This window comes from Herpailurus yagouaroundi, unplaced genomic scaffold (genome assembly GCF_014898765.1).
Source record: "Herpailurus yagouaroundi ecotype Mexico unplaced genomic scaffold, PumYag 186, whole genome shotgun sequence".
NCBI classification, from domain to species: domain Eukaryota; kingdom Metazoa; phylum Chordata; class Mammalia; order Carnivora; family Felidae; genus Herpailurus; species Herpailurus yagouaroundi.
In genome coordinates this window covers 40,233,832-40,246,775 of record NW_024412417.1, presented here as the reverse complement: position 1 = coordinate 40,246,775, position 12,944 = coordinate 40,233,832, and the positions used below count along the sequence as shown (strand labels likewise).

The window sequence follows — 12,944 nt, the reverse complement described above, 5'->3', positions numbered from 1 at the left end:
GGAGAGCGGAGCCTTTCCAGGCATCTCAGGCAGCCGTGATGCTCCACGGGTACGTTGTTAACTTTGCTCGTGTCACTGGGACGCTGTGTGGACCGTAGCTGGCCTGGGGTGGTAGGTGGGTGAGGATTCTCACACAGACTTGCTGGAAGCCCTGCCCACCCACCCTCCTTGGTCTGCGGGATTTGGTGGGTCTCTGCTGAAGTGATGGGTGGGTCCAGGGGCTCATTTGGGGCGGGAGGGACGCCTACCACTCCTGTGACTTCCCCTGGGAAGCCGGACGGTGTGTGTTTGTGGGTTGGGCTCTGGATGGTATGAATGCAGGGTTGGCATGAGGAAAAAGCGTGTGTGTGCGTCTGCCACGGTTTGGAAAACCGGCTTGGGTCAGGCGAGGTGAGTCAGTGGCTGGACGTCCTTTGTATCCTTGCTTTCCCTGGATAATTCTCTGCATCGGGGACAAGAGCTTTGGGCACTAATCACGGTAATACAGCTGAAGAATTCAGGGCAAAACTAATGTTTATCGAGCACATACTATTTGCCAGACACGGCTGCATATATGGTTTCATTCAATAACTTAATGAGGGTCTTGAGTAATAATCTCCCAATTCTACGGATGGGGAACCCGCGGCTCAGGTTCTGGGGGACCCGAATGCTCCTGCTTATATTCTGTGGACATCCAGGATGCTCCCCCCGCCCGCTGACAGCTGGCCTGGGGGATGGGGTCCCGGTCAGTTCCTTCGTCATTGTGATACTCTTGCTGGAGATGCCACTGTGGGTCCAGCAACCCCCTTGTCCCCTCTCCATAGAGTAGGTATCAAACTGTATTTTAATCATTCACTTTTGCTCATTTTCTGTCTCCTTACCTGACTGCGAGCTCCTTGAGGGCAGGGATTTAATGCGTGTTTATGCTCCAAATACCCAGCACAGCATCTGGCACATAGTAGGTGACCTCTCTGAGTGTCGCACGACAGAAACAAACGGATCTCTGTGTTGGGGAAATGCGCTGGACACCTGCTCTAGGGCTGTGGTGGTTTTCTGCAGCATTCTGCTTCTCAGCACAGATGGGCGGGAGAAGCGGGGCTGACTCGAAAGGATTCAGGAGAAGGAATCACTGAGATTGAGGCCCTCTGGAATGTGCCATCCTGGGATAGCTGGTCCCAGGTACCATGGAACCTTCTGGGGGGGGGGGGGAAATGGAGAAACCTACAAACCCAATCTGAATGAGGGTCACGAGGGAAGGCAACACAGGGGCGCTCACGGGCAGGGTGTTTCAATACTGTGTAGAAAGGGCAGCTGGTGGCCAGGTTCCCACTCGTGTGTCCACACTAGTGCTGCAGTCCTGTGTTGGCCAGGCTTCCGAGGACTCCTCGGGGCTCCGATGGTGTCTGGGAGGGCATACAGGGGGTGCCGATGCACTCGCCGTCCCTGGGTTTAGCACACGTGGGGTGGTGAGCAAAGCACCCCATTGGGAGCCAGAGGATCTGCAGTGGAGACCCGGCTTTGCCCATGACTCATGTGATGATCTCTGGAAGCCACTTCCTCGACGAAATGGTGTAAAATACCAGTTCGTGGGCAGGTGAAAGTGCAAAGCCGTCTGCACCTCACAGCCCTGGTGCCAGCTGTGTTTGTGTGCACACGACTACCCACCACCCTCGGCCGGTGAGAAGCCCTTGGAGGGAAGACCCGGCTTTTCCCGGCTGGAACAGGAAGAGGACGACTCTGGAGTTAGATCTGGATTTGAGTTCTGCTCTCTCTGAGCTGCTTTCTTGTCTGAATAAATAATAGATAATGGATGATAAACCCTGCTTCATAGGGTTGTTTTAGGATGAACTATTTCCTTGAAGGCTCCTAGGTTAGATTCTGGCACACAGTGGGGTCTCCCCACTGGTGTCCTTTCGATCTAATCAAGAGTCGTTGAGCCCTTACTGTGTACCACTTTCCTAGGCACTGGAGATAAAGCAGAAAGCAAAACAGATAAAGTCTCAGTGCTCGTGGGCCTCGCAGTCTAGTTGAGGAAGAAATACAGTAGATAAACAAATATTTAACACATCAAGGGGTGTGAATGCAGAAGATGGGGCGGGGGGGGGCAGGATAAGGAAGAGAGAGAGAATGTTAGGGATACGGCTGCCCTTTCCACCTGAGGGGTCAAGCAAGTTCTCTGAAGAAGCAGACCCTGAAGGAGGTGAGGCGATGAGTTATCTGGAGAACCTTCTGGAAGAGGGAACAGCCAGTGTCAAAACACTAAGATGGGAGCATGCTTGGCATAGCTGGGGAACACCAAAGCCGTCAGTTGGGATTAAGCGGAGAGAGTAAGGCGGGTAGCAGGAGGTGGGGTCACAGAGTGAATAGGGGTCTGCATCGGGTAGTGGTCTTTCAAGGACTATGACTTCCTCTGCAGGAGCTGAGGCCACCGGAGGGCTTTGAGTAGGAGGTGGGGGTGACAGGATCGGACCTAGTGTGAAGGGATAGCTCTGGCCACTGTGGTCCTCATAGACCGCAGGGGGTGCAGGGAGCCGGTTGGGGGCTGTTACGAAAGTCCTGGAGAAGGCTGGTGGCATGGCTCAGGGTGGTGGCAGAAGAGACAGTGAGAGGTGGCTGGATCCTGGACGCACTTGGAAGATAGAGCCAACCAGATTTGCGGACAGAATGCTGGCAGGGTGGAGGAGAGCCGAGTGAAGGCGACCTTTAGCCTGCAGCCCGGCACACAGAAGCAGGATCGCTGTTCAGTGAGATGAATTCAGCAGGAGAACATGCACGTTGGGGCGGGACGCAGGCGAGTCGGCAGCTGCTTCTGGGTGTGTTAGGAGCTGGGAGTTGTAAGACGTGTAAGTGACGATGGCAAATAGACTGTGAGCCAAACCAGTCTAGGGCCCCAGGGAGAAGCCCAGGCTGGGGGTGTAAGGCAGGGCTGGAGGCACACGTTCAGGAGACAGCAGCACCTAATGGCATCGGAAGAGAGATGCCAGCTTCAACTCCGACTGTCACTATGTCCTGCTCCCTCTCGGTTCCCCGCATCAGCACCCGATGGGTTCCCGGCAGGACCAGGCTCACAAGATCACAAGATCAGGGGCTGCGCTAGCACATGTTCAGAGGAGAATGATCGGAGAAGGGAAGTAAGAGAGGGAGGCTCTAACCAGGAGTAAATGTGCCCAGGGCGGCACTGGCCCAGGACGGGGATTTGGATAACAGCCGTGGAACAGGGCCGGCCGCTGCTCCGCCATGCCCTCGGAGCGCCTTCCCTATTCTGGTGCCCGGGCTCGAGGGCACACTTTGCCAGCCATGTCCTGGTCTGGGCAGTGAGCTCCTGTCAGCAGACACAACCTTTCTTTGGGCGTGCGCCCAGGAAACATCTTCTTGAAAGCCTCAGAGGGAAAGTCAATGAGAGGATGGAAAATGCATTGTTGAGGAGGGACCCCAGCCCTCTGGATCCAGGCTCCTGGCTGGGTGGGTGGGGGGCTCAGATTTTCAGGAAAGAGCTGGGAAACTCTCCAACATGCTACAAGAGAGGACCAGGGAAGACCAAGGTGGCCACGTGGCCACATAACCCTCTTACAATGGGCTGGCATAATCAGGTAACACAGATCAGGGCTGCCCTCTGGGCCACCACAGCCCCAAATTCTTAAGAGCCCGCAGCCCCCGGGTCGTGGAGACTTTTCCACTCCGAGTGGAGGGGTCCCAGGACCTGCACCCCCCTATCTAGGGTGATCCCCAGGCTCCTGGGAGTATAAAAGTAGCCCTTCCTCTCTCTAAAGTCAGAGATGGCTGGCATAAATTGTCAGCACGCAGTCCAAAGAATCAGAGCTGTGTGCATATTGTCTCTCCAGCACAAAGATTCCCACATCCCCGCAGGGCAACATAAAATGAGGGGTTGCATGGAAAAGGGGCCAGGCCAGTGGCCATTTCTGTCCACTGTGCCCATGCCACAGGGCATCGTCTCCAGCGCGGTGCACGCCGATGGCGCAGCACGAATCTAAAAACACTCATCTCTTTCCCATGCTTTAAATTTGTTACGTTTCCACGAATCTTTTGTAGCAATGCCGCATATTAGTACAGGAGCACACCTGTGAATAATTTCTACTAAAATGATTCCATTTACTACTTTTGAACTAACGAGGGGCTAGATCAGAAGTCATCCAAAGACCCACAACTTGAGAGAAGAAAGGCTGGGGCCAGTGGTGGAGAAGGGGCATCTTGTCAGGGCTTCCTGAGCGTTAGTCTGGTTCAATAATTAAGTTGCAGCCCCTTGAAATAAGGGCCTTGTTATACGCGGGTGATCGGCAGAAAGATGTAGAAATGGACGCAGAAATGGATCAGAAATGTACAAGTTCTTTCTCAACTGGACAGAAGCTAATAGTGACTAAGTTCTACACACACACACACACACACACACACTACTCTCTCCATCTACACACATACCTCTATATACACATATTATTCACGTTATATGTAGCATGTATGCATATATATACAATATATGCATATGTGTTTAGTAATATTAGTATTATTTAAAAATTTTTTAATGTTTATATCTTTTGATACAGAGAAAGAGAGAGAGAGAGCAGGGGAGGGGCAGAGAGAGAGGCAGAGGAGAATTCCAAGCAGCCTCCACACTGCCAGCACAGAGCCCGAAGTGGGCTTGAACTCACGAACCACGAGACAAACTCATGACCTGAGCTGAAATCTCGGACGCTGAACCGACTGAGTCCCCCAGGGGCCCCAAGTAATATTAAATTCATAATATTCTTGTTCACACTGCCGTCTCTTCTGAGATAGCCAATGTTCGTGCTTGCTGTAGGTAGAACTTTCCACCCTATAATCCTTTCAGGAAGAAACATAAAACTACGCGCATTTACATATTTACAGATGCGTACAGGCTGGCTGTTTTAAAAAAATACGGACGCTACCTTAATTTCACGTTGCTCCCCAATATGTTTTGTTTTCCACTTAACGGCACATCACACGTACCTCTCAAGTCAGCAGAGATGTATCCGGTCCGTCCCTCCCACCTCCCGCATCATAGTTTACAGTTTGTGTGCAGCTCAACTCAGGCCACCATTGCTCCGTTAATGCACATTTGGGTTGCTTCCAACGTTTTGCCACAATAATTAACGCCCTGATAAATACTCTTGTATGTATATATCAGGTCAGAGTGGTGTTTTTACTGCTGTGAGACAGATTCCCCTAAGTGAGACATATTACCGGAGGGAACAGAACAATCCGAGGCAATGCAGGACGCCATTAGGCTGCATGAATGACTTTTTTTTTTTTTAAATTCCAGTTACGCCGCCTCATATTCAATGGAGCCAGACAGTGCCCCGTGTTGAGTGTGTCTTCTCACTGTTTCTTTTGCACTCGGCAGTCACCATCCCGGGCTTGGCAGCCTAAAGGGTGTGTCGAGAGTGGCTTGACGAGGCCGGCCAGAGGAGAGCCTACCCGGCCTCTTTCAGGGCCGGCCACTTCGTGGTGAGGGCGCCTGGTCAGAGCAGGAAGTGAGTGTTCAAAGAGACAAAAGACTGGGGCGCCTGGGTGGCTCAGTGGGTTAAGCGCCTGACTCCTGGTTTCGGCTCAGGTCATGATCTCATGGTTTGTGAGTTTGAGCCCCGCATCGGGCTCTGTGCTGACAGTGCAGGGCTTACTTGGGATTCTCTCTCTCTCCCTCTCTCTCTGCCCCTCCCCTGCTCACACTCTCTGTCTCACAAAATAAATAAATAAACTTAAAAAAAAAAAGGGACGGAAGACCTCACAACTGTCTCTCACTTTGCTGTGTCTCCAAGCAGCCATACGAAGTGGCCTTTGCCAGGTGCAGGGTATGACCCCGCCCAGCTTCCCCAGGTAAGAAAACCCATATGGTGTTTGGGCTGCCTTGCCAGGATAGCAGAGGGCACCCTTTTGTCCTTCTCCAGCCCTCAGAGGGACAAGCATCCCTCATGGAGCAAGGGCACCCACAGCCTGGAAGCCCGAAGCTCACAAGCTCCTCGGTCAGCCTCTGCTCGCTGCTTCCCGTGGCGATTTGCTCACAGATGGGGTTTGTGGATGTGGAGGCGAAGACGTCTGTGTTGCTCACAACCTTGCAAGTGTCTTAGGTCCAAAACGACTCCACCCATTACCATCTCCCACGGTCCTTATGCAGCCTGTGCCCACAGCAGGTTTTTAGCGATTGGTTTGTAAATGAGCAAGTAAGTCAATGACTCTGGGCCCCCGGTCAGGCTTTAAGGACCAGAGTCACTGGGGCACAGTCCTCAGGGGACCTCTGAGGCTCTGCCCCGCCTACCTTCACGGCTTTCGCTCTGTTGATGAGCCCGTCATCTTGAGAACTCCCAATTAGCAGATCGACCTTTGTCCGCGGAGACCTCTGCAGTGCCCTGGCTGGAGCCTCGCGGAGGTACTGGCCATCAACCACAGGACCCCAGTAGTGGAAAGGGCCACTCACGGCCAGGAGCTACATTGGGTGCAAAGGGAGGCCATTATGTGTATGGATTTTATCCTTTCTTTAAAAAAATGGTTCTAGAAGAATCAGTTGCATTGCTTCGCTTGGTCGGGTTTTAACCATAATGGACGCTGACGCTGGCTATCCATAGTCCGGGGCCGTGTGGGGAAATCGGAGGAAAATGACAAGGACAACAGGTAGGAAGGACACTGGGCCACAGGCAACAGGAAGGCAAGTATCGCTCTGAGCGATGGTTGGTCCGCAGGGAGCTGCCCAGGGTTTCCGTGCCACGGTGAGGACGGATCCACAGGGAGGAATGGGCAAGCCTGAGCCCGTAGGTGTGTGTGAGGGAGGCAGGACACCGACTGAGGGACGGGCGGTGGCCAGAGACAGGACCCAAAAGGGAAATTCATCAGCTCTAGCCGCTGTCTCACTAGCCCACGCCCGGGGGAGCTGGGGGTCAGACCTGCTCCGGGTCGGTGGGTCCGGGCCCAAAGCTGAAGGAATCAAGCCCTTGGCTGAGGTGATAATAGTGTTTCCTGCTACTGTCCCCTTCATCAATGTCAGGGACAGCCCGAGACTGTGGGCTGGAAGCAGGGTCTTCTGAGTCTGGAAAGGGGAGCGCACAGCTGTCCTATCTAAGAGGATGGGCTGGCCCCGATCCACTGCAGCTGTGACCACAGTGCTTAATCCGTGTGGCTGTCACCTGACACCGTGCCACCACGGTCCCGGCACAGGTGAGACCCTTCGCACGTGTCACTTCATTTTATCTTCCCAGTGTATAAAGCCCCTATTGTATTTTGTATTTATATCTTACAGATTAAATCCAGTGTGCAGCCAGTTCTGTCCACCTTCCGTGCCCATGTTTGGTCCATCACATACTGGGCCCGGGCACGGTGCTGGGGTCAGGAATGTGCATTCCAGTTCCGACTGGTCATCAACCTACCACGTGGCCTTGGGTGGGTCAGGTGTCCCTTCTAGGCCTGGTTTTCCACTTGTAAAAGATTAGAGAGTGTCCCTCCCCAATGTGCATGCAGGTGCCCACCTTGGTCTGGGCGTCATTAAGGACGCTCGCAGGCTTCTGGCGGAGGCAGGACACCATGTCTTGGATGGACGGGGGGGGGCAGCCGACCTCCTCTGCCAAAGCAGCTGCCTGCTGCCGAGCCCTCTCCTGGCTGATGACAGCAGCTGGGGACAACGCGGAGCCACCCTGGAAGAGAAGGCAGACTCAGGACACGTAGTCTAGATGGTCTCCCTCCCACCCCAGCTCGGCCCGAGACCTCAGGGCCACATCAGGGCTCTGTATCTTTCATCCACACTTGGAAGCCCCAGGACCCTTCCCATGGATGTCCACAGGCATTTGGGAGGTCAGGACGGATCAATATCATATCAACATGCTGTGTGATCACGAATAAATGTCTCCGGGGGCCTCAGTTTCCTCACCTGTGAAGTGCAGGCACTGGACAGAGTGATCCACTGAGTAAATTTGTCTATTAAGGCCAAGGGCCAATGGTGGTTGAACAGGGACAAGGACCAGAACTGTCCTGTGCGAAGAGAACTGTGGGGCCACGCCCTGCCCCACCTCCCAGGTCTCCTTAAATAGGATGTTTCCTGGCTCAGGGAAGATGGACTTAGACTTTGAAATAGATGCCCACCTAGAAGGTGATGGAAACGGAGTCACTGTACAAGTGAGTCGTGCCTGCAGAGTTAGTGCAAATGTGTCAGACGCCGGCTTGCTGGGAACATTTCCCTTCTAGAAACACGGCTGGTGGCAATGGCAGGAGGTCCATCCGCCCTGCCTGGACGGTTGGCGGGACCGGTCATCCGCCCAGGGCGGAAGAGGTGGGCTGAGTGCCTCGACTGGGGTGCAGCCGCAGGGCCCTTCGTCTGCGGTCGAGCACTCCGATTCTTAAGAGCTTCCCCCGCTTTATCTCGTGAATCCTCACAAGAGCTAGTAAGTTAGCTACTGTTATTGTCCCCCTTGTCACAGATATGAAAACAGAGAAACAGGGAAATTCAGGAACTTGCCTAAAGCCACAAATGCTGTCAGGGGCCGAGCCAGCCCGCGGATCCAGGCAGCTGGGCTCCAGAGTGCGTTAGGCTCCGGGACCCCAGGCAGAGAGTTTCCAGTTCCCTGACCCAGCTCTGTACTGAGGGGCCTGGGCCAGCCACGTACTGGCTGCCTCCAGCCGCCTGCCAGGTACCAACCCTCCTGGGAACTCTGTGTGCCCGTCTCACGCAACCTCTGCAACACTAATACGAGGTAGGTACGACTGGCAGTCCCATTTTGCAGGTTAGCAAACTGAGGCTCCAAGAGGAAAGGGAAATTCTCATTCACTGAGCACCTAATATGTACCAGGAACCGGGAACTTGGGAACAAAAACTAATAAGATAGCTAACGTTTACTAAGTATTTGCTGAATTTCGGGTAGAGTTGTGAGCACTTCATACATATTAACTGATTAAATCCTCTCCACAACCCCCAGAGGTAAAGGTTATTTACCCCTCTGTCTCAGAGAGGGGGAAGTCCAGGCACAGAAAGGTTCAGGATCTTGCCCAACATCACGCAGCTGGTGACCGGCAGAGCTAAGACCCCAGTCCAAGCAGCCCGCCTTGGCCGTGCTCTAACCCCCACCCCCCACATTAGGCCGCACGTGTTTTTATATCCAGAACAAGATGCTGTGTTCTTGAGTCGAACCATACGTACCCTCTCACTCCAACGTAAAGACAACACTGATCTGGCTGACTCCACAGAATACGTTTCCATTCTAGACCCTACCCTGGGCTAAAACGTCAGAAACTAAAATCAGCAGAAATGCAGAAATGGGTATACCGAGGCCGCCGCTGTCACTGGGTCTCTGAGAGGATGAATAAAGTAGTGCAGAGGAAGGCCTTCTGGAAGCTGGACAGCAAGGTGCCCGTGTGCACCTGAGTCATTGGTGCTGTTAGCCCTTGTGTAAAACAGACAATAGAGAGATGCCCAGAGGGGAGGAGACCCATCCTCCGGAGATCCCTGCTGGCCACAGTTCCTGAAATAACAGAGCGTGTTCCAGAACCACCCCCAGGAGGTCCCAGGGGTCTCTATGCCTCACAGTCAGGACTGAAGGTCATGGGCAGAGCATAGGCATGGCCATGAGGCCAGGCCATCCCGCGGGTAGGGCTGGCAGCTGAGGGCAGCACTGGGTGGGGCAGACACCCAGAGGGAGGGGAGAGGGCCGGGGGCCGGGACTGGTTCTGGCTGCCAGGAGGGTTGAGGCTCCGCGTCTCAGAAGCCAAATTCGGTCTGACGCAGCTGAACATGGTCCCCAGCCTGCTGCCAACTCCACATGGTGACTTCACAAGTCACCCAGCACCTCTCCCTCCCGAGTAACGTGGCCGCGGTGGTATCGGCACCACGTGCGCCCCTCGAGGGTGAGATGTCTAAGAATCAGAAGGGCGAACCCTGGTGGAGTGTGTGCCCGTGCGCGATGGAATGTTCCTCGCGTGTCCTCAGCATTTTACGCATATTAGTTGGTGCCTCACAACCATCGCATGAGGCGGATGATATTATCGTCTCCTTTTATGGATGAGGGGTGCGGGAAACAGAGAGGCAAACGACTTGGTCAGGGTCACAGGACTGGGTGGAGACGGACGTGGAATCTAAATGCAGGCAGTCAGGCTCCGTGGCCAAGCCTTCAGCCACCCGGTCAGCCTTTCACATACACCTGGCAGCTTCTTGATGGAAGGTGGAGACATTACTACTTTACTTAGTTGTCCAGACCAAGGAGGAACCTCATGGCCAGAGTCAGGGGTGAGGCCAATTTCAACCCCAGCCCAGAGAGACGAGAGCCTGTAGGGTGTGGATCCTATCGGCAGCAATGTACCCTGGTCACTGGGAGCCCTTTCGGACAGCTCCGGGTCGCTCAGAATGGGGCTGGCTGCTTGGTCCCCGCACTCAAGATAGGGAGGGGTCCTCTGCATTGGTTTTCTGTCCTCAACCCATTTAGGGAAGCTCAGAGGCTCTTGTCATCAGTGGGGTTTGCTACGAAACACACAAAGCAAGCTTCCTGCACCACTGATCTCCAGCCAGCAGCTTGCTCTGAGTTTCAGCATCGGTGACACACAGAGTCCGAACGCCTGAGCTCGTGGTGAGAATAAGTAGCCATGAAAGTCAAACAACCGGGCAGCCCAGAGCCAGAACGCAACCACGGTGATAATACATAAGGGTCCAGATGACTTAGCCCACAGATTTATCTCTTGAACGACGAGGGGTCCAGCTTTTTGGAGAGCCACCGGATCTGATTTGTCTTAAGAGAACACACACACACACACACACACACACACACACACACACATGCTCAAGGTATAAAAGGTCAAAGACCCATGTTCTTTTTTTTTTTTAATGTTCATTTGTCTTTCAGAGAGAGAGACAGAGTGTGAGTGGGGGCGGGGCAGAGAGAGAGGGGGCGACACAGAATCCAAAGCAGGCTGCAGGCTTCAAGCTCCCGGCACAGAGCCCGACGCAGGGCTCGAACCCACAAACCGTGAGATCGTGACCTGAGCCGAAATCAGATGCCCAGCCGACTGAGCCACCCAGGAGCCCCACAGTCCTGCGTTCTAAGTTGCACATTGAGCTGGTAATCTGCTGGCTGCTGAGGTGGGGCCGCTGAGCCCAGCTTCGCCCACAGGTAGGCCGTGAGGACACAGAACTCAGGGTGGGGGCCTCGAATGTTTTCAGCACCGTGTGCAACTATAAAAAGCCAGGGCCCCCGATACTGTCAGGAAGCGGTTACAGGCGTGGGTTACAGCAATGCTGCGTGATGGCTTAGAGAACTTTCCTCTCCCTCGAGTGTGTCGTCCTCATTGATCTTGCTGAAGGAGATGTCTTTCTTCATGGAAAATCACTGGTTAAGCAAGTCAACGGCCGGCTCAGCCCTTGCTTTAAAGCATGCGGTTGGCGCAGGGCATGGCGTGCAGAGCTGCACAAAGAACAAGGGCTTTGGGGACAGAGCCAGGGACACCGCCTGGGCCTGCCTAGGGTCTGCAGACCAGGCCGTCAGTCCCGCCTGAACCTGGCAGAAGAAATCAGGTTCACACGTCGGCCCTGGTACCTGCTGATGAAGTGGCTCAGGGCAAATGACTGGCATCTGGGGGCCTTGATTTCCTCATCTGAATGGGAATGACAAGCCACACTTTAAGGGTCACTAAGGACATGCTGAAGACAGTGGGTGACCTCCGCGTGGTGAATGGTGCAGTTAGCACCGTGAGGGCTGGAGGAGCCCTTGTAGGGTTTGGAGGCAGCAAAGTCTTTGGCCTCTGGGCCCCGGGCCTACGCTTACGTAAGTCTGACCTAGCTATTAAAGGGCAATGAGTTTCTGTTTGGGGTGTGTGTGTGTGTGTGTGTGTGTGTGTGTGTGTGTGTTTTAACTTTTAAAATAGTGCAGAGCAAAACCACGATCGCTGACCAGTGCTTTTTCTCCCTGCAGCCTCTGAACATCATAAGGGACCTTGACCTCCGTCAGCCATTACAGTCATCTCAGACGCAGGACCTGCCCCTGTCCAAGCACACAGATGGATACACACAATCACAGACAGAAAGATACACTCACAGTATAGTCACACGAGACACACACACACTCGGGAACACACACGGTCGCGGACAGAAACGCACCTATACACACAGACACACACTTGGGTATACACAGACATACAACCACACACACATACACACCAGACTTTCTTGAAATAGACAGCCACTCTAGGGGAGGGGTGTCAGATGGCAGATGGGTTCAGGGGACTGATTAACCACATGAGCTAGAGAAGAAAGGAAATGGGTCCCAAGTATCCCGGCACCCGCAGAACAGGGCCTGGGACCCAGATAAGTAGGTTTTGAGTTAGTGAGCCAGTGACTATGAGTGAGGGGATGGATGAATGGATGGATGGACAGATGGATGGACGGATGGACAGATGGACGGATGGACAGACGGATGGACAGATGGACAAATGGGTGGATGGATGGATGGATGGGTAAATGGATGGGTGGATGGATGGATGGACAGACGGATGGATGGATGGATGGATGGATGGATGGATGGATGGATGGATAGACGGATGGATGGATGGACAAATGGGCAGATGGATAGATGGATGGATGGGTAAATGGATGGGTAGATGGATGGACGGATGGATGGATGGATGGATGGATGGACAGGTGGACAGAGGGATGGGCCTATTTTTTCTCCTGAGTGAAAAGGGACATTTGCATGGAGGCGTAATGAGGAGTAAATTTGAGAGGAATCCAGCCCAAGCAAGAGACGAATTTCTGAGGGTGGTCAACCATAGCTTATAGGACAGCGACGGAGAGTCAGGAAAGGCTCTTGCCCAGGGGGTTGCAGAGAGCCTTTTAGGAATGCCACCAAATCATTTGTCTTTGCATCTTTGGTGCCGAAAATGGTGCACGGCACTCTGCAGGCTCTCAGTAAACTACTGGGCACTGGAGCCTCCCGAAGACGCACTTCTGACGGCAGAGGTTGGGATGGCTA

General features: G+C 53.8%; 1 protein-coding gene across 1 annotated transcript in view; it reads right to left on the bottom strand.

Annotated features, from left to right (window-relative positions):
- Positions 1 to 12,944, bottom strand: part of TG (thyroglobulin) — a 244,730-nt gene that overhangs the window by 30,196 nt on the left and 201,590 nt on the right. Inside the window, exons 42-43 of the mRNA XM_040494469.1 lie at positions 7,470 to 7,634; positions 6,269 to 6,436 (exon numbers count right to left, since the gene is read on the bottom strand). Coding sequence (XP_040350403.1) covers positions 6,269 to 6,436; positions 7,470 to 7,634 — 333 coding nt within the window. The remainder of the gene's footprint in view (positions 1 to 6,268; positions 6,437 to 7,469; positions 7,635 to 12,944) is intronic.